Below are 20,631 nucleotides of genomic sequence, written 5' to 3' on the forward strand. Positions count from 1 at the left end.
GCCCCACATTACTAAAACGGGTTCCTGGACTAGTTTATAGTAGTTGATAATTGCCCACAGCAGGGTTGGAGGAATATATAATTTTATCATGGTAACATTGAGATTTATCCTGGCTCTTCCATTTCTAAACTAAACGATATTGGGCAAGTTCCTTAACCCCTCTGCCTCACCGGAACCTCGTTACTCCCCAGCTGAAGAAAGGGGCTAGTAATGGGGGTTAGCTCATGGATCGTTATGAGTATTATATTTCTTCATATATGTATAATCTGGGGAAGACTGCCTATCACATAGGAAGCACTCCGTAAAGATTAGCTATTATTATTCTTACCCCAGGTTCATTTTTCTCCAAATTTAATATCACTTTCTACTTAAGATGCAGTCTTTTTTTTTTTTTAAGATTTTATTTATTTATTTGACAGAGAGACAGAGATCACAAGTAGGCAGAAGGGCAGGCAGAGTGAGAGAGAGAGAGAGGAAGGGAAGCAGGGTCCCTGCTGAGCAGAGAGCCCGATGTGGGGCTCGATCCCAGGACCCTGGGATCATGACCTGAGCCGAAGGCAGAGGCTTTAACCCACTGAGCCACCCAGGCGCCCCTTAAGATGCAGTCTTTAAAGGAAATGTGGTAGTCATCCACGGAAGCTGAGCAGTCTGTAGGCTCCACAAGCAACTTCTACCCTCACCGAGTGAGAACTTTACATTGCTTGGGCACAATGAGCCATTAGGAAGAACTTGGCAAAAATGAGCATTCTAGCTGTAGAGTAGAGGCTGGCTCAGGCAGTTACGTGTCTGGCTTGGTTTCAGCTCAGGTCATGATCTCATAGTCATGGATCAAGCCCCAGGTTGGACTCTGTACCCAGATGGCTTCATATGCTTTTCCCCACCCTTCCTCTCCCCCTGTGCTCCTCCCTCCTCCTCTCCCTCTCTCTCTAATAAATAAATAAAAATTAAAAAAGAATTATTAATGTCTCTAATCCCAGAACAATCTAAATAGCCTTGAAGCCTTAGGCTTCTGGGGTACTGATCCTGTGATTCTTGTGCTCCGTGAGAATCCAAGCCCCTCGCCCCCCCACTTACAGGAACGGGCCTCTGCAAGAAATAATGGCAGCTATTTGTTGGTCTTTTTTTTTTTTTTTTAAAGATTTTATTTATTTATTTGTCAGAGAGAGAGCGAGCGAGAGCAAGCACAGGCAGACAGAGTGGAAGGCAGAGTCAGAGGGAGAAGCAGGCTCCCTGCGGAGCAAGGAGCCCGATGTGGGACTCGATCCCAGGACGCTGGGATCATGACCTGAGCTGAAGGCAGCTGCTTAACCAACTGAGCCACCCAGGCGTCCCTATTTGTTGGTCTTTAAGGAAGACAAAGAACTCGTTTCCTGGATTCCTTCATTCTGGAAAATTGACTTCAAGTTTATACATTTTCAAAGAAACACTGTAACTAATGGTATTATTTCATGAGATGGTTTTGATGAGATGCATCTGGTCCATCAGGCAGAGTTGAGAACGGCACCGTCCAAAGCAGGGAGTTGGAGCGGCGTGCCCCGGGTGACCATGGAGCCCCTGGTCAGACTGCCCCCAGCTGGGCAGTAACTACCCAAGGTAGAGGCTAGAGATTACTTCCTTGAAACCTTTTAAACAAAAGGAATGTGGATCCCTTATGTTTCCTTCTGATGATAAGCTCTGTGTTAGAACTCTTCGGTTGCGAGCAACAGAAAACAATGCTTAGGGGTGTTGGGGAAAGGCAGGAGAGCAGGAGGTTCTCCTCTGGGAGGGATACAGTGTTGTTCACAATAGCCACAGAGAAGAGTAACTCAGCAGGAGAGGGAGCAGTGCAGCTCCAAGGATCCAAACAGGGGGAAAACACAAGACACTCACAGCGTGCTGGAATGGGAACGAGTGAGCCCTACTCCACTGAAGAGGGCCCCTCTTCTCATCTAGGAGTCACCATAGCACCTTCATGACAGTCCCACTAAGACTGCACAGTCCTGGTGGAAGACATTGCCCCAAACAAGATTGGAATCCTCATCCTGGAAGAAGGGGAAAAGCACGTGGGGGCGCTGAAGTTAACAAAGGTACAGTGAATTTCTTAAAAGACTGGATTGCTATAGTAATTCCTCTGCAGTAATGATTAGAAAAACAACTAAATGGCTCACAGGCACCAGGAAGTATTTGGACCACTCAGGGACCATTGCCTAGGACATTAGCCTTGGCAGTAACTACTTTTTAATTAGGATGACACAGAGGGCCCACATAAGAAGGCATTTTGTAAGAGGAATGTCTCACAGTTGGCTGCAGATATCATAGACCTGAAAAGCAGTGGCTTTGACCTCAGAGGGATTTCTTTTTCTTCCATGGGAAAGAAATCCACAAAGAGTAGGGCCATTACGGATCCCCCCCATCACCAGTGTTCACGGCTCCCTGAGTCTTTCTGCTCTGTCCTCCTCTTGGCATGGCTTCTCTCTTCAGACATCCTTCATGATCACAAGGGAACCACGGCAGCTCCTAACAGGTCATGTACGTGACTGGTAAGAAGGAGGAAAGGAAGGGAAGGCAGATGTGCCTGGTCCTTGAGTCACCTCTGTCCCCCTGGTAAGGAACTTCCCCAGAAGCCCTACCCAACAGTCTCTGCCTAGATTCCATTAGCTACAATACAGTCACTTGGTCACCCCCATTGATAAAGGCAACAGGAATATTTTTCAGTCGGGTACCTTGCTACTCCCAGCAAAATCAGGGTTCCATAAGGGAGGGAGAAGAGGAGAGCGGATATCAGGAAGGAAGCCAGGAGTTTCCAGCGCAGCCCCCTTTGCTGAAGTGGACGGTCTTCAGGTCCATGAACTGTCCTGCCAGTCCCCGCATGACCAATAAGCAGCCAGGAGAGCGAAAATGAAGCATTTCCTAGGGTAGGGAGAGAAGTGAGCGGATTGAATGATGGAAACTTTAGGTCATTAAATAAAGTTCCAACATTTTCTTCTTGCCCAAAACATTCACCACAAACTCTGCGGAACAGGAATTGAAGGGAAATGTGCCGTGCCATTTTTCTTTAGCCTTTTTGCAATGCAACAGGACAATCAATACAAATCTTTGCAGTAATCATATATTGATTTTCCTAGAATATAACTCCATTTAAAGCACTTTTATCCCCAAGAGTAGAAACATTGGAGGCTATCAAAGAAGGAAGTAGGTTTCCTTGACCCCATCTGCAGTGCACAATTGATTAACAGAGGATAGTTATGAGAGAGAGAGAGAGAGAGACAGAGAGAGGGAAGAGAGAAGTCACCGAAAGGTTAATACTAGCTAAAGAGAAACATGATTATAGGACATTAGGCTTTCGGTAAAATCATAAGGTCGGCAAAAGATAATGATACTATCTGAAATTGCATGAGATTTTGAGTACTTAGCATCCTCTCACTGTGCACCCCCATGCCCCAGCAACAACCACAGCTGAATTTGGGGGATCGACCAAGCTGAGAATACACGGGGACTGATTGATATGTTTGCGTTCAGGGCCGATAAGCCGGCCTGATAAGGGAATGAGTGATGCTGTTTTAGTTTGTCCTGAGTCATGTAGTCATGAAGTACTAAACTGTAATGTGTCTCAGATTGAACGTTTCTTGGCTTCAAAGGTAAAAGAAAAAGGAAAATATATATATATATTTAATATATTTATTGGGTCTTGAAATTTTTTTCAAGAAAAGTACTTTAGGGGCGCCTGGGTGGCTCAGTGGGTTAAAGCCTCTGCCTTCAGCTCGGGTCATAATCCCAGGGTCCTGGGATCGAGCCCCACATCGGGCTCTCTGCTCAGCAGGGAGCTTGCTTTCTCCTCCTCTCTCTCTTCTCTCTGCCTACTTGTGATCTCTGTCAAAAAAATTAAAAAAAAAAACTTTAAAAACTCTCCTTTTTTACTCTGTTTTGTAAGAAACAAAACACAAACATGCCACTCCCTTCTCTCCTCCTCCTCACTTCAGCCCCTAACGGATGACCAGAACAATCCACCTTCTGCCAATCCCCGAGAGTTTAGGTCTGCCACTGACCCTTCCTATGCCCGGACGTCTTCATCCCAGAGACAAGGAGACGGATCGGATGGTAACGTTGAGAAAGACAGGCGCGTTCTGCTCTGCCTCTGGCTCCCGAGGCTGGGATGTCGCCCAAATTAAGGGTGACGCCTCCGGAAGCAGTCCTGAGCTGCCTTCTCTTCCACACTCTTCGTGGAAAACGCGACAGAGTGCCCCAGGGTTCACTTGTTCGCAGTATATTGTCCCCGGTGTATTTCCCTAAATCCCTCTTGTCTTTTGTATCAAGGCTGGGTTTGCACAAATGAGCCCTTTATCAAATTAGAAAGTGCATGCCGTCTCATTATCCTTCTCAGTGTGTTGTACTTGATACTGTTTATTTTACAAGCAACTTCAGGAGTTGGTGTTTTGCTTTGTTTTCCGCCCTCCTTTTTTTTTGGCTTCAGGCAAAGCAACTAGTACACATTGTCAGATATAGTATCTTATCTGTCAGCAGCACCCTTGTGAATTAATCATAATTCAATAGGCTTACTAATCAAGATTTGAGATGAATGTTTTGATAGAGCAATCAGATTTGTCTAATCTGTCATTATTTGACAGTCGCTGCAGGCAGAGTGTGAACTTGGCAATGGTAGACCTGTTTCTTATCCCTTTGGCTGGGCCCACCGGTTGGGTAGCATCGCTGATGGTAGCTGTGGACCCAGGCCTCGCAACCAATTAAGACCTGTTTCTCACTCTTTCCCCCCACCCCCACCCCCCACCGCCAGTCCTCTCTCCCACCGGTTTTCAGAAGACACTGGGTGGAGTTCTCTTGTGACCCTCCCGCCCAGGTGATCAACAGACTGGGGACTCGGTGTTCCCTTTGTCATTTTCACCTGTAAACAAAGGTGTGCCAAGCCAAGTGATGAACCTCAAGGGTGATTCATTGCGTCCCTTGCAAATAGTGGTCAGAGAGAAAAAAGAAACTTAGCAGATTATTCAACGTTATTGATTACAGCTCTGTGTTGCCCACCTCTAAACTCTATTTGACAGAGTTGCATGTTCCTGGGGGCAATTTGCAGCATAGTTTGCTCATTTATTCAATTTGATTATATAAATGGAAGCTCTAGTTGTAGATTAATATCTTATTGTACATAATGTTTCAAGTTCTGGGATAAAATTCCGAAATACCAAGTTACACTGCGTAGATGGCATGGTCGTCGCTCATGAGTTACTGTGAGAAACTGAAGAATGGGATTATTTTATGGAGGATGCTTTAACCCATCTGTTCCTTCTTCTCCCCTAGGTTTATATTAACACAAAGATAGGTTCTCATTATAGGAAGCTTGGAAAATTCCAAGAGGGAAAAATATCTAGATTTCCTATAATTCCATCAACTCACAGCAAGTCAATATTAAGAATATTTCACCCTATTAAAACTAAGTATGTGACACCACAAAGACCTCAGTGGGCAAGTGTCTGATACTATCATCCACAAAATAGAACTCTCCCCAGCATGCTGTTGTGGACTCTGTGGACCACGCCACAAGAAAATCCAGAAGAATCCAGGAAGATGCTACTTCTCTCAAATTTTAGCCTCTGTGAGCAAAGCGTATGGGGAAACTCGCTTAGGCTGTTAATGTGTCTGCCGTGTTGGAAGTGACAACTTTCCCCATTTGACAGGCATGTCACAGTCCTTACTAAATGCTAGCCACACTTCGAGAGATTTGTAGCTTGGGTGATTCAGACAGGGGACATCAGAGAGTCACCTAATTAGACTCTAGGTGTAATTATGTAAGGCGGTCCAGGCAGCAGTGGGCTGTGTATTAATTAACTTTCATGCTGAACATGCAGTAGCACCTGAACAAAGAATGGTTGACGGCTGAGGAGAAGCTTTTGCCTTTGCCGTAGCTTTAGTCTTAGTCCTTCTAGATCTTCCTTCCCTGTCCCTTCTCTTTTTTTGTTGGTGTTGACACATGAGGCATAAGGGCAAGGTATTTTGCAGAGTCTTCTTCATCTGCCCCTGTAACTCCCCTCAGACTCTCCTCCATAATTCCAGCACATTCTCTGGGATGAACTTTTACATAGCAAAATGTGTCTGTATTTGCTTACGTATTTATCTGTCCCCAGCTTGTAAAATCCATAGGATTTCCCAGCCATGACTTTTTGGCTTTCCACGAAGCTCCAAAGATCTCTCTTTGGATGAAGAGAGGAATGACGTTCACTGAACCAACCATATAGGATGAGCTCCCATCCGGCACAGGCTTGGGCCATAGCCCTCCTCGGTTGCTCCCATCCGTTCCTGTCTCTTAAGGAACAGCAAGAGGAAGGGCACCAGTTAAAGAAGTTTCTTTCTTCTAGCAAATTAATCCATGGCTTCCTTTGTGCTGGCTTCTGCTGTCAACTGCTGCCCGAGTTCTTAACGAGTGCATTAAAGTAAACTTTGCAAATTCATATAAATCAACTCTGCATGCTTACACGAGGAGAGACTTGAGGTCATCAAACAAGCGCTGGGTGTGGATAGAGGCCAAATGATTTTCTGGTCCTCTCCCTGTTCTCAAGTGGGGAAATCCCATTCTGAGGTTCTCTGCTCCTTCTAAGCCTGCCTCCTTGACATCTCCCTCTGCCTTCATTCTGCTACTAATGAAGTCTAGGACAACACACAGGACTATTCCGTTCATAGTGGAGAGGAATGTTCTAGAATTCTTCTAAAATTCTACCTACATTAGCATGATATTAACACAAATCAAGGAATTGCCAGAAACATTTAGATCGGATTCAAGCCCTTTTTTACTCTAGTACCTCTTTACCAGTTATGAGAAAGAAGTATTTCAATTTTAGTACTGGCAGTAATAAACAGGCTCAGTTTTTATTGTCTAACTGGAAAAAAAAGAATAATAAAAACCTTTGCTGTATGAAAAGCGTTGTTTCGGAGCTCCATGACCATGTGGGAAAGGCCTTTGAGTGGTGCCACCCTAGTGAGGATAAGGGACATTGCAACAATTTCGGGGCTGCCTTCCTGTGATTTTCAGTTTGATATATAGTGAAACTCTGTCTTCGCTCCCGCGCCCCCCCCATCTCGCCATCCGGTGTGGATCAGATCAAGCCCGTATAGTCAAAACCAGAGCGACCAATTTTGACCAATCCCTTGCTCTTTGCAAGATTATGTCTGGTGCCTCAGGAACCCATAGTAGTCTCAGGCAGGATTCCTGTCCCCGGAGAACTTACTGTCTGTCTGGGAAGATAAAACATTAAAAAACCTAAAAAGTAAAGCTGGAAATAATAGTTTGAGACATTGCTAGGGAAGGAAGGTCACATGACTATACACGATTGTCAGATGCATTTACAGATTTCTTGGAGAAGACAAACATTCTTCGACCCTTCTGACAGTAGGGTCTCATAGACCCCAGTTGTGAATTCTGAACTGAAGTATTAGTCTGTAAAAATGCTTTTCAATTTTGAAATGGCAGCGCCAAAGAAAATACCTGGTCTAGGTAATTGGTAAAAAAATTATGTTAGATTAAAATTGAAATAAAGGCATAAAATTGAAAAGTTCCCATGAATCTCAAAGACTTCTGAGAAAATGCCAGAGCTCATCAGAGACCTAGGGTAGGTGGTCATTTCATGAGTCAGTTCCAAATTCAAATGGTAGGTTCATTTCAACCTACACAGGTAAGATTTCAGGGAAAAGATACATTTCAGGTGGGGCAGGGTATAGACCGTTGTATGGGAAAAGAACCTTTCAAGTAGGTAGACTTTATTATGAGGGGCAGAATGAGAGTATAAAACCAGGTTCCCCGTGTGTCTGGCGGAGACAGAATCTTCAAGAATATTAGACCAAATGTGCGGGAAGTACTAAGAGATGCCCGAGTTCTGGGAGGCCTTCAGTGGTTTCCAAAATGGAGAAGTGACATCATGCCAGAGATATTTTAGGGAAGATTAGTTGGAGGCAAGGATGGGCATGGATTTGGGTGGTTCTTATTTAAAGGGTCCTATTTAGAGACAAGCCTGGTTCCTAAAGGGAGGTATTGTGGGCCTGGGTTCTGGCAGCGCAGTGATAACAGAAGACAAATAGGAATTTCGAAGGACCTCTAATGTGAGAACTTCATAACCAGTGGGTCAGGGGGATGAGGAAGAGGAAGGAGTCAAGGGTGGTACATGATCTCAAAGTAAATGGACATTTGCTAAGAGGGGATTGTGTTCTCCCCCACTTCCGGGAGCACAGGGCAGAGTGCTACGGATATAGCCCCGTAAGTTGCAATGGGCAAGACCGGAAATGCAAGGAAAGAAACACAGCCTTGACATCCTCCTAGCTGTGAAAATTACAGAGTTACCTTGGGAAAGATTATTAGCTCTTTGTGTCAACTCAGTGGCCTCCAGTATAATCACAGCTGAAGCACAAAGCCAGCTATTGAAAGTGAAAAGATTTCCAAATATTTTAGGGATTCTGCTCTTGTATTGTGGGTTAGTAATCACCTTGACTTTCTTCTTACGGGGCTTGTAGTTAAGGGCTTGTTTGTGCCCTCAGTAGTTGACAGCCAGATTCCCCCTTCATTCTGTTTCGGTTAAAAGATTTTTTAAATCACCTTGGTTTTCAGAAACTGACAAAGTGCCAGTGGCCTGTCATGGGTGGACTGACTTTTTTCCACCTGCTCACAGAGATGCTATTGTCTTTGGAGAACTCGTGCTTTTCTTCAGTGATGTGACTAAGCCTAGGTAATCTTTGAAGAAATGGCCACATTATGTCTCACGGAGAAATGAAGTCGAGGCCTTGGAACTGGGAAATCTCAGGGCAAACACCTTCAAGTCTGAAGTATGAGGGAAACTGAAGCCAAGCCCATTGCCCAGATCTCGAAATCTAGATATGGGCAGAGGTTGAGCTGAGCGCATGCAGCTGTCCTAGCCATAAAACTGTCTTTATAAACTACGCACTTTCATTCCATTCCAGAGAATTGGGAAAGTCCCGTGTGGTCGGACATGACTAAGTCCTGTGAGCCCCAAGCGATGTGACTTTTTAATAGACGAATTGCCTTTAAAGATTAATTTTTTATTTGGAGCGGGGGTGGTGCAAAGGTAGAGAGAAACCCAGGCAGACTCCACACTGAGCGTGGAGCCCATAGTGGGGCTCAATCTCAAAAGCCTGAGACCGTGACCTGAGCCAAAACCAAAAGTGGGATGCTCAACCGACTGTACCACCCAAGCACCCCCAGGTGAATCTCCTTTTAAGTCCTCACAGCTCTTGGAACGTGTGACTTGGGATTTGTGCAATATGGTATCGCCTCGCACACATCACTACCTCGGCATCACTTCTGAGCCAGGAAGGGATTAAAGGGGTGCAGCCAGGACCCACCGCCCCTTTGTGAGGGCATAGCTGTGCTTGCCAAATTTCTAAACCAGTTATGAATCTGAAAATAAAAAATTAAAGACACTAATCATTTCCCCTATTACTAAATGGACTGTATGTGAAAGCTTGCATTTATTCACCTTTTTAAATAGGTTTTACGATAAACATGGACTTCCCTCTCTCTGGGAAAGCAGATGTTTGCCTAACAAGGAAATAAAGCTGCTCTCAACAGTACTTTCCTAAAAAAAAAAAAAGATCTAGTTGCTTTTCCATCTTAAAACCCAAGTTTAAGAGCTTTTTATGATTCTAGAATGAAAAGAATTCCCTTACTATTAAAAAAAAAAAGTGATAGAAATTTTTTGCCAAAAAAAGGTACTTTACGTTGCCATCTCAGCATACCCTGTTTGTCTGAATACAGTGGAAGGAGGAAGCTTTTATTAGGAAATAATCCTTTCCAGTTCTGTAACAGCCTTATCCAAAAACTTCTCCCCAAGGTTGTGGACAGCTTTGTGCCCTGGAACCTCCACCCCAGGTGGGAGATGTACTGAGCTTTTGAAACCAGTAAGGGTGGTGTGAACATAGGAGCAGGCAAAAAGAGTTGTTCTAGTAGTCGTGGGACCTTGGAAAGGCCTCCAAGCCAGGAAAGTTTCTTTAATTCTTCTGGTGCTATCCTTTATCATCTCATAGTCCCGGTTCCCGTTTGCTCCTGAATGAGCTTGAACGAATTTTTAATAATCAGCCAGTATCTATGCTGTGTGTGTTAGGGTCTCAGCCCGCATCAGCAGAGTGTGATTTGGGAATGAAACACCTCGAGGCACCAGAAACACAAAATCAGTAAATCCCTTCCAAGCTTGTAGTATATGGTCACCATGCTGAGTGTATCTAGCTTGGGATCATCGACTTCAGTATCCTTTTTTCTATTACTGTGACCACTGAGTTGAGAAGACGCAGAGCTGACTGCACGTTCCTTCCTCGTAGTTTGTAAGAGCGTACACACGTCTCAAAGTGACCGCTCTTCAGTGGGAAGTGCCTTATTAACGGAACAGGATCTGATTTTGTCAATTTCTTTTCTTTTTTTTTTTGCTCTAAAACAAGACACACTCTTTGGTGAAAACCTCAACTTTTATTCCAAGGTATTCCTTAGACAAACTTGGAAGGTAAGGAGCCACACTAGTATAAAAATTAAAGCATAAAAAAACCCACATGTCCTTTCCAAGACCACGTAGCCATTCACTTCCAGAGATGAAATGAGACCCCGCCAAGGCTGCTGCCTCATTTCGGCGGGGTCACTGTGGCTCTGGCCCTTCAGTCGGGCTTACGGCAACATGAGGGGAGGTCTCAGCTGAATGTAGAATCTTCATGAGACGTCCTGTAACTATGTCTAAATGCGACTTTACAAAGTCCTCTTAACTGGAAACTGGCTAGAATGACTCTTCCCCTGGGAGAAAAAGGTCTTTAAGATATTTTGAGGGGAGGAGAAGGGTTAAGAGGTCTAATCCATAGCTCTAAATTCCCGTGCTTGGGGGAGCTCATTGACATGGTAGGTTTTAAGGGCTTCTGTTGGAGCCATTATGGCCTGTCCTGCTGAGGCCCACTGGAGGACACTTAATTGTAGTATCCCAGTGTGTTGCAAGGCCTTTTTTTTTTTGGCAAGACCTCTTTGAGCTCTTTGACAAAGCAGCTCACTACCACTGATGGGAAACCTTGGGAAAGTTTTGAGGCACGCAAACCCAAGGACATTCTTTAGGTTTATGCTTTTTCAGTTAAAATGATTGGAGCTAACAGGAATTTTTAAATGTTCCCACCACTTCCTTCCTGCAAGTTGTACATGGATTCCTGGGTGCTAACTCTATGTTGAATACATTTCTTTCCCTTTCTAATTTTTTGATTTTGAGGTTGGGTTTTTCTTGGCAGTGGTGGTAAAGATGGTGTAATGAACAAACACAATTATCACATCCAGGGACTGCAAAAGCCTTAATTTAGAAATATAAGCAAAATCACATTGTTTCATATGGAACCAATTCCTTCTTGACTCTTTCCCCCCAAGGAGTGAAGGAAATATCTCTGGTATATAGTTAAAAACCTGGTAGATTAGACCTTCAGATAGGTGAGTGGATTAAGGCAAGCACAAGGAAAGGCTCATGTTTTCAGTCATCTCTCCTATTTTAAAGTTCCTATTGCCCCTCAGTATTCCGAATTTACCAGATTAGTCCTAATCTAATATGTAGTTCTTTAATGTTTTAAACATTTTGGCTGGACTCAGTTCCTAGCCTCTGTGTTGCCTATCTCTGTTAACATCTGCATGCATAAGAGGGCATTGATTAGGTCCGGATTGAGAGAGAAACACCGAAAGACCAGTCCACATTTCTTGCAGCTTGGGACTACAAGGCCATAGCATTGAGAACGCAATTAATTGAGATCAGGGGCTCAAAATTCAAAACCTTGAGCCCCTCCTTTTTTTTGGCCCAGAAATCCAAATTCATTCAGAATTGAGCTCATTTCTGAAAACACTGAAGTTTGGGGATCTCTAGCTCCTTCTCATGGTTTCCCACACTCTACAGCAAAGTGCAGCTGTAGGATCAGAAATAGTTAACAGCGTCTTTGCGCCAGAGTGTGGGGATTTCTCTTTGGTTTGGGTTTTTACGAGCTCATTGCCCCAGTTCCTGTTCTATACATAGAGCTAATACTCCTGCTTTGTTTCTTTCTTTTAAAATTACCAAGAGTTCTAGATGTGTAGTAATGCAGAGGACACTTGATGAAGGCTGTTAACTATGGGGCCTCTTTGTTACGTGAGATATTCTGTCAGCGAAATAAGGGACATGATTGTTTTGGTAGGACTCTGTTATGGATACAGGATATCTTAACCTTGATCTGAGGAATAGATTGGGAGGTCGCCTGTCTTTGATTTCTGCATCCCCCTGCACGTCTGCTTGCTTTCCTCTTGCAGCACACCAACTGCTGTATCTTTGGTCCGCACGGCTGAAAAATGGCTCCCGCTTCTGGGGCCATCACCTCTGGCTAGGGGGTGGGGCCCCGACGAACAAACATGGCTGCCAGGAAGTTGCCAATGAAGCCATGCGTGTTGGAGAGGCCAGTTCCCAGAAAGGGGGAGCCAGGGACACAAGCCTGGATTTTTCTACCGTACTACTCCTTCAGGGAGTAAGGCAAAGTACCTGTGATTCTTCGTATTCCTCACAATAAAGCTGCTTTACGGAACGAACATAAAATTTTAGAGCAGGAAAGGATTTTAAAGTTCGCCCAGCTCTACCCTCTGTGTCCCATTAAGGAAGCTCATGCAAAGGGAAAGTGATGAATTTTCCAGAGGTTCGAAAGCGAGTTAACCGTGTCCCGTGCTCGTGCTTTTAGGTCAGAGCTTCTAATGCATTGCTCCGTCACCTTGCTTTTGCCGTATCCGAGCTTTCCGATGTTATTTTTTTCTGCAATTGTGTAGAAGTTTTTGGAATAACAAGGAATGTATATTTATAATCCCTCACTTAAATAGCTGGTTTTCGGTTGTATAGATTCCTCTGCTCTAGAAAAATGCAGGTGATGTTTATGAAGACAACCTAGAAATATGTGGGGAAGTGCTTCTGACGTACCATCACATGAGAACAGCAAAATTGTGGTTAGGTAGCCCTGAGATACAAAAATAGGTAAAAATTAGGTCGGCATGTGGATGTTAACTGGGTTTGTTAGACCGGTGGGGTTACGTATAACTTTAAATATTCCTTAATACTGCCATCAAATTAGTTTTAGAGTTTTAGGGAGCACATTTGATAAGACTACGTCTGGCTCTACTTCTCATCTTAGAGCTACTTGAACATGTATGCCCCATGTTTTTGCTCATGGAAGTGAACTCTCGCCAAGGTAAGGCACATATATTTGGGACACACCTGGAACTTTTATTCCAGCAGTGAACACACTGAGAATGAAATCCTCGTAGCTATGGCTACAGCCGCATTCCAGTAGGGGCTGAGCAGAGGCTTGGCCTCAGAGAAATGACCCACAGAGACAGTCAGAAGATAAGATGTCCTCAAGCACAAACAGAAGCAGGATCTAGGAGTTGGGAAGAAAGTCACATCATGTAACTTGACGCCCATGGGCTTCAGAACGGGTGGCGGAAACCTAGAACAGTTCAGGTCTGTAGAGGCACAACTTGGTTAAAACAAAGTAGACGACTCTCAGCAAAGTTCTCTCCACGGCCATACCAGAAGCACCAAGATGGCGCTCAACCTGGACTGCGTCTCTCCGAGGAACCAGCCCCCCGCTTCTCCAGCCCCAAATTTCACTATCTACCTCAGACCGCAGAACCAGAGGAGAAAATGCAGTCTCTTCAATGCTGTCGGGTTTCTAATCTGCCCTCTCAGCAGTCAGGGACAGGAGTTAGCCAGCAGGGCTGTGAAAGCCGGGGAGCCTACCGGAAGAAGGGGGCCCTTCTGGTCGCACTGCTTCTTCTGCTGGGGCTTCAAGAAGACAACGGTTAGTGAGTTTGTTGAAAAGAGGACAAGTTGTCAGGAGCAATCTCTGAGGTGCCTTTGCTTCCCCAAACGCAGGACTCTGCTTCTCAGTCGACAGGGGTAGGGGAGAGGCAAGAAAACTAGGCTGAGATGGGGCCAGAAACCCGGGGATGAAGATGGGTAGGCAGGTAGCGGTTCTTTTTGCCCTCTACAGGATTAGCCACGGTTTATCCCAGTTGTAAGCTCTGCAGACATTCCTGTCATGTCTTTAGTCACCTAGTAGGCCTCTCACTGCCTGGAGGACTTTGTTTGCCGTACTGAATTCCAGTCTGCCTGTTCTCATTTAAACTTCCTTTCTTCTGGCCCCAGGCTGGTCCCCGGTGTGCAGGATAGCCATGGGCGCTGGCTGGTCAGTGCCGGAGTGATGGGAGCCCACGATGCCTACCTTGGCCACGGTTGTACAATGACTGTCCTCTCTGCAGCTGCATAAAACGGGGATTTGGTGGAACTTGGGGAAACCTCAGTTCAACGCAGAGTTCACACCTAGCGAGTGAACTGCTTTAATACTAACAGTGAAATAATTGACTTTAAAATAATCCCGTGAGGGACATGAGATGCGGTGGCTTGACCTTTTATTAATATTCTTTTCTTTCCAATAATAACAGCTGTGAGTCAACACCAGTCAAATGTGGTTAATTTCTTTAGACTCGCTCCAAAGGAGAGGTCCCGTCAATGGCTTTGAAATTCGAACGGGACCAAGAAAAGTCATTTGTGTGGTAAAAATCTCAGTTACGCTAACCAGATTAAAGATTTTCTACTGAATTAAAGAAAAATGTGACACATCGATTATTTGAAACCAATTGTAGATGTTTTTAGGAACACAGAGAAATCTACCCTAAATTTGTAGTATTTCCAAGTTCTCTTGGAGCTTAATGTTCCAGTGCGGGGGACCCCTGCTAAATGAAGTCAAAAGAAGATCGTTTCAGGAAGTGAATGATGAGGTAGAAGCCTGAGTAGTGGTTAGAGATTTGAAAGAAGGTATCTCCGAGAAGTGACACTGAAGCTGAGATCCGAAATTCAAGAGGGAGACAGTCCTGTGAAGACACAGAGTCAGTGCTCTGACAGTGGGAACAGCAAGTGCAAAGTCCCTGAGGTGGGAAGGGGCTTGACCCCATAGAGGAATAGGAAGTACGTGGGAGCAGCATTCCAGGGGGGAGTAGAGGACTAGGAACAGGCAGAAGGAAGGCCCTAGGAAGATGTCTAGATTGTATTTGAACAACGGAGAATACTTTAGAAAGCTGAACACTGTTCTGAGCCATCCACAAAGGGAGAATGTGCCTGAGGTGGGTGTTTTATTTAGTTCCAAAGAAAGAAAGTGCTGTGATTACTCCCCTTAATATACCTCTACATTGAGTTACACAAATATTAGTAAAATGAAGCACTATTTACAAAAGCATTTTAAAAAATTTAAAGCACCATAATTTAAGGATATTTTCCTCATTAAGGTGTTTTTAACATAATCGAGGGTCTTATTACTTTATTGTAGAAAAATCCTGCTAAACTTGAAGCGAATTCTCCCCTTATTGGGAACCGCACCCTGCCCAGCAATTCCCCGAGACCTGTGTTGCTATGAAAAGCTTCCGTTACCTTTTTCTGTCTCTTGTGAAGGCCGAAGGGTGAAGGATTCCCGCTGTGTAGACCAAAGACCCTCAGGAGAGAATTCACTTTTTGGCGCCCTGGTCTCCCCTGTGAGTCCACGGGGTCAAAGGTAAGGCTGTCCTGAGACTGTGACTCCCAGGATGTCTCCACTTCTGGGGCCACACCAGCTAAACGGAAATTATGAAAATATCCAGGGCCTGAAACCAATAAATGGAAAGTGACAGGCATGGCATATTAGGGGATTATTGCTTGCACTGACTCTCCTGCAGGACGCACGATGAAGGTGGAGGGCGTCTCCTAATCCCCCTGAAATGTGCTGCCCGACGTGCTGGTGATACAAAGGGAAATCTGGTTTCTTGCAAGAAAGGGCATCAGAAGATGGATGTCCCCTGGATGACCGTTCCCTTTGACGTTTATCTGCGTTCTTGGTGACCTTTGGTTTCTAAATGTAGTTCTTGGCTCTGACCTCGGCAGAGATAAAGGAGTAAGTTCCAGGTTTGCTCAGCGGTACCAGGGATGACTAAGAGTGGAGTTTCTCAGCTGATGTGGGCACAGGATGGCTGCCATCTGGGCCCGGCAGTCTCCATGAAGGGGGCCTGGCAGGGCTGCGGTCATCGTGGGCTCACTGAAAGCAGAAGTCCTTTGGAAACTTCTTGACTAAATGATTCCACCCATGTTGCCCAAGCCATAGAAGTGGGACACAAATTAATGGGGGCAAAACCAGTAGCTTGCATACACTTGGCACCTGTGTTCTTATTAGGCTCAGAAAGAACACCCTGGAGGAAGATCATTTCAGGAAAAAGAAAAAGGCATATGTTACTTATTGTTTTGGGTGACTATGTTTCTGAGAAAAGGGTATGCTGCATCGTGGATAACTGGCACGCCACCCCAATTCCAGCCGGCCTGGTAGATTAAACATCAGCCCTCTCTCATTACTCCGGCAGCCCTGGCTTTGCCCCCCGGACTGATATATATTCTGTGCACAGTCAAGCCTCGGAGTTGACATCTTCTTCTAAAATTGTTTGGCTGTAATAAATATAAAACTTTCAGCACTGATGTAAAGCATTGCTGGTTGGCATCATTTCCTACCCCCTTTTAATTATTCCTGACACTGTGGAGAAACATCTAATATAAATCTGTAATGTGCACTGATGACAAACTACACGGTTGGAGAACCATGTAATTTCTCCACAATTAATTAAAGTGCATGGAGATTTCCCCCCTCTTTCTTTCTTTCTTTCTTTTCTTTTTTTTCTTTCTTTTTTTTTTTTTTCCCCCTCCAGCAGCCAGATGCCACTGACTGGCTCAAATAACACTGCTGTCAACTGTAAAAAATTAAGATCCAAACCGTAAGAAAGGTACTTAGATAAAGAAACCAGATGCCGGGAAATTGGCGATCCCCGCGTCCTTCGCGATGTGAGCCCCCATTGTTCGACATCTGTAGCCCCAGAACCTTCAGGATGCGCAGATCCCCGCCAGTCTGTCAGCGGCCTGTTTCCACCGGCATCGTCACTTCGGTCAATCTTGTATTAAAAAAAATTGAACGGTGCCAATCAGCAAGGGGAAGAGGGACACTGGGGCCTGTTGACACCCGTCACGCCTGCTGGTGTTTATGGGCACGTGCGTGCGGTCACTCAGAGAGAAAGGGAAAGGAAATAAAAAAGGCGCTGCTCCCATTTCAAGCGGATCTACCACCTGGAATTGATCAAAAGCAAATTAATTTTCATTTTCAATTAGGAATACAATTAAATCCAAAGTGTGTGTGTGTGGGGGGGGGGTGTGGATTGTAGTGTTTCTGTACAGCCCCTGTGGTGGTGGGAGGACAGGAGGTAAAGCCAGACGGAGTGAAATACAATTCTTTGTGTCTTTTCGTTTAATTCATTAAAGTGTTAAGGGGGAGGGGGTGGCTGCTGCTACTGCATTTTACCTCCCCAGGAGCCACCCCTCCTTCCCCTCAGGCAGAATCTGAGGAAGAGGGAAGAGGGAGGGCCACTGAGGCCCTAGAGGCTGCCAGATAGCCTGGAGATGGGGCCCTGCTCCCCCCCCCCCTTCTGCCCGCGCTTTTTCCCAGGGTTCTGCTGTGCATCAAGGATGTGGGTGTTTTAACGGACAGCCTGAAATAGGAAACAGGAATTTGGCTTTGCCTTCTGCCTCCAGCTTGCTGGCTCTCCGCATCGAAGCGATACCTGGCAAACGGATCCCCCTTCCAAGTCTGGCCATCATCAGAGATATTGAGTGATTGTGTGAAAACAATCTGGCTGGTGAATGCCTCATGTCACAGGATCCTCGCTCTTTTCACTTGACTTTTTCTCCACATTCAACTGCTGCCTTTTGTTGGAGCCACCGAGTGGGGGCTGGTGGGGCAGACAGGATTCCTCCCGGCTGCCTGGGGAACAGTTGGCCCAGTGTGTTCATCACCAAGGGTGGTAATTTGGGGAGCTCTGACCCTGATTTTAAGGAAAGTCAATTATTTGTCAATTATGAGACCTAGAAATTCAGATAGAGGACTCCGATGTTAGAAGCTCAGCTCTCCGGTTGGGGACGGATCACAGTGTATTGGTGAAGATGAAGACCAACAGAAGTTTGCTCTCCACGTCTACCTGCCTTCCTCCCCGGGGTAGCCACACCCCACTCCACACTCAAGGAGCATGTTCCTTTGCTGATGGCAGTCTTCAGAGGGTCCATCTTAGAGAAAAACAGTGGGCGATAAATCGTTTGCCTTATGAATAACAATGAAGAGAGCCTCAGATAATAGCCTATGTCTTTCCAAAATTCTCTACGTGATGGATGAAGAGAAAGAGAAGGTCCTGGGTCATGGAAACAGCTGCCTTTGGTGAAAGCTTATCCAGAGCGGTGTGGTCACCGCAAATCCCCTGTGTTCCAGTCCATATTTTACTTCGCACCACCCCCACCTTCCTGGTCCCAAAGCAAGGGTTTACGTTTCCTCCCCGCATGGTATTTGTGCTTTAAAAGAAGATTTTATTACTTCTGCTACAGTGGAATTTCGCTTTTTACTAGACAGTTGGCATGACCACAGCCTGAAACCGCGATGGAGTTGTTAACACGCTGGGATCAGTTTTTCCCCCCTTTAAAGCTATTCTTTTCTTTTCTTTATTTTTTTTAGAAGGGGGAAGGAAAAAAAAAAAGCTCCAACAAATCAACAGAACTATTAACTTTCTGATTTATTTGCTCCAGAGAGCAAAAAAAAAGTCAATGTGAAGTGACAGAAACACCAGCACCGACAGTAGGAAAACATTCTCTCTGCAAGTTTCCAACTGAAATCGTACCGCAACCCGTTGGTTATCTGGAGATAGACATCTTCAATTTCCTGATTGCATAATAGAAATGGGATTTCTTTTTCCTCTCCAAAAAAGCATTATCCATAACGTCAACATAAAGTTGTCTGTGCTTTGGGTTCCAGAAAGCCCTCCTCTCGGGAACAGGCTGAACATTTTCTGAATCGCTCACAGTTTCCAGCATGTCTCCCCCTTCAAGGGGAAAGGGAAGCGTTGCTAACATGGTGAAGGCCGGGAGAGGTCTTCGGGAGCCTGCCCGATCAACCCCGGCCACCTGGCAGATCCCGCGGCATTGAGTAAATAGACGCGTTGCCCCACCATAAAGCTAAGTAGCGCCAAGAACATTCATCTGGTTACAGACTGTGTCTAATGGCGGCACAGCCAACACACACGATTGCTTTACTAGTAACTCAGGTTGGAAGTCTGTAAGAATTTGAGACTGCGGTTGGACAGTTGAGACACTTGTCCTGGAGGGGGTTGGGCCAGGCTTTGCCTTGGACCTACCCTCCTCACGAATGGCACCAGCCATGAGTAGTCTTCATGCTTCACGTGCCTTCCCAGTGCATTTTGGTGACAGGGCACTATGTTTTCCTCACCACCTCATGCCCCCTCCCCACTCCAAGTTTCTGATGACCCATTTCTGAGACGGAAAATTCTTGGCTTGGGCCGACAGCTTACATCACTTTTGCACTTAAAAACGCCCATGATCTCAAAAGCAGCCCTCATTTTTAAATCATTTTGTATATCAATACTTCATTTTATTTAACACAGTGTTTTAAAATTATATTTAAAAGGCAGCCTCTTTCGTCTCATGTGCCCTTGGCTGAGAAACAAAGGAAGTCTCTTTTAAGAGGTGTTTTATACTTTATGACTACTGAGAGAGAACATAGTTCTTTAATAGGTGTATATGTAAGAGAGTTGCATGTTACAGGTTTGCAGAGATTAAAAGCTCTGGAACACGGCTGTTTGATAACATCTTTGAAGGGCAGAGGAGCAAAATGGAAGCCTCGGAGATTTGGATGCCAAAACAGAACACTCCCGAAACCTGTGGACCACAGGAGCTTTTCTGAGATCATATTATTCTCACCGATAATAGCGTTCTGCCTTGACGGCGGGCGAGGGCCGTGCGGGATGAATCATTCTTGTCTTCTGCTTCATGGTTATGGGCATGTAATATGTTCTTCATTGAGCCAGGCAATTGACGGAGACGCCAGTGCATTTAAGACTTGAGTCTACTGGAAATGAGACTTGCATTCTTGCCAGAAATGGATGCTTTTCTGTGTCCACCACTATCACACATCTTGGCTTTTTTTTTTTTTAATCCCCACTCTTAAAACAATAATATCAAACAACTCCGGGGGAAAAAAGTTAAATATTTCCATATGAAGAGCTGATTAAATTTGTATGGTTTTCTTTTCAGTAAAAATTGATATGTGATGAAACACAGTGCAGCTGGATGGCTGGTTTGGGCTGATATGCCCGCGTCCTCTGATCTCTGGACCCAGCAGCTCTCAGAGCCAGTGCCCCGTGAGCCGCTGTGCCGTGACCTGGGTTCTGAAATGCCCATTCCCAGGACGTCCGGACTGAAGGGTGCCAGCGCTAAACACCACTAGCAGTCCCTTGGCTTAACAGTGTGGTCGATAGGGGATGCTTGATGCTCCATTATTAGGGTTCTTTCAGCGAAGGTGGGGGAAAGAGCCTGGCTGGAAGGTGGGGGGAAGTAGTGGGGAAGATGATTTATTGGCTCATGTGTTGGAAAAGGATGAGAATATCTGGCGTTAGTACAGTTCGATCTTGGGTTCAAATGAGGTGACTGTGACCTGTATCCCTTTTGCTCTGTATCTTGCTTCTGCCTCCTTCGTGTCAGTCCCCGCATCAGACTCTCCTCTCTG

General features: G+C 45.3%; 1 protein-coding gene across 2 annotated transcripts in view; it reads left to right on the forward strand.

The window, feature by feature from the left end:
* Positions 1 to 20,631, forward strand: part of FTO (FTO alpha-ketoglutarate dependent dioxygenase) — a 377,970-nt gene that overhangs the window by 301,049 nt on the left and 56,290 nt on the right. Inside the window, exon 9 of one of the 2 annotated variants that reach the window (XM_032324552.1) lies at positions 1,933 to 3,620. The exons of the other annotated variant lie outside the window; for it this stretch is intronic. Coding sequence (XP_032180443.1) covers positions 1,933 to 2,119 — 187 coding nt within the window. The 3' untranslated portion in view covers positions 2,120 to 3,620. Of the gene's footprint in view, positions 1 to 1,932; positions 3,621 to 20,631 lie in introns of those variants that run through there. 2 annotated transcript variants of the gene reach the window in all.

This window comes from Mustela erminea, chromosome 19, assembly GCF_009829155.1.
Source record: "Mustela erminea isolate mMusErm1 chromosome 19, mMusErm1.Pri, whole genome shotgun sequence".
NCBI classification, from domain to species: Eukaryota; Metazoa; Chordata; class Mammalia; order Carnivora; family Mustelidae; genus Mustela; species Mustela erminea.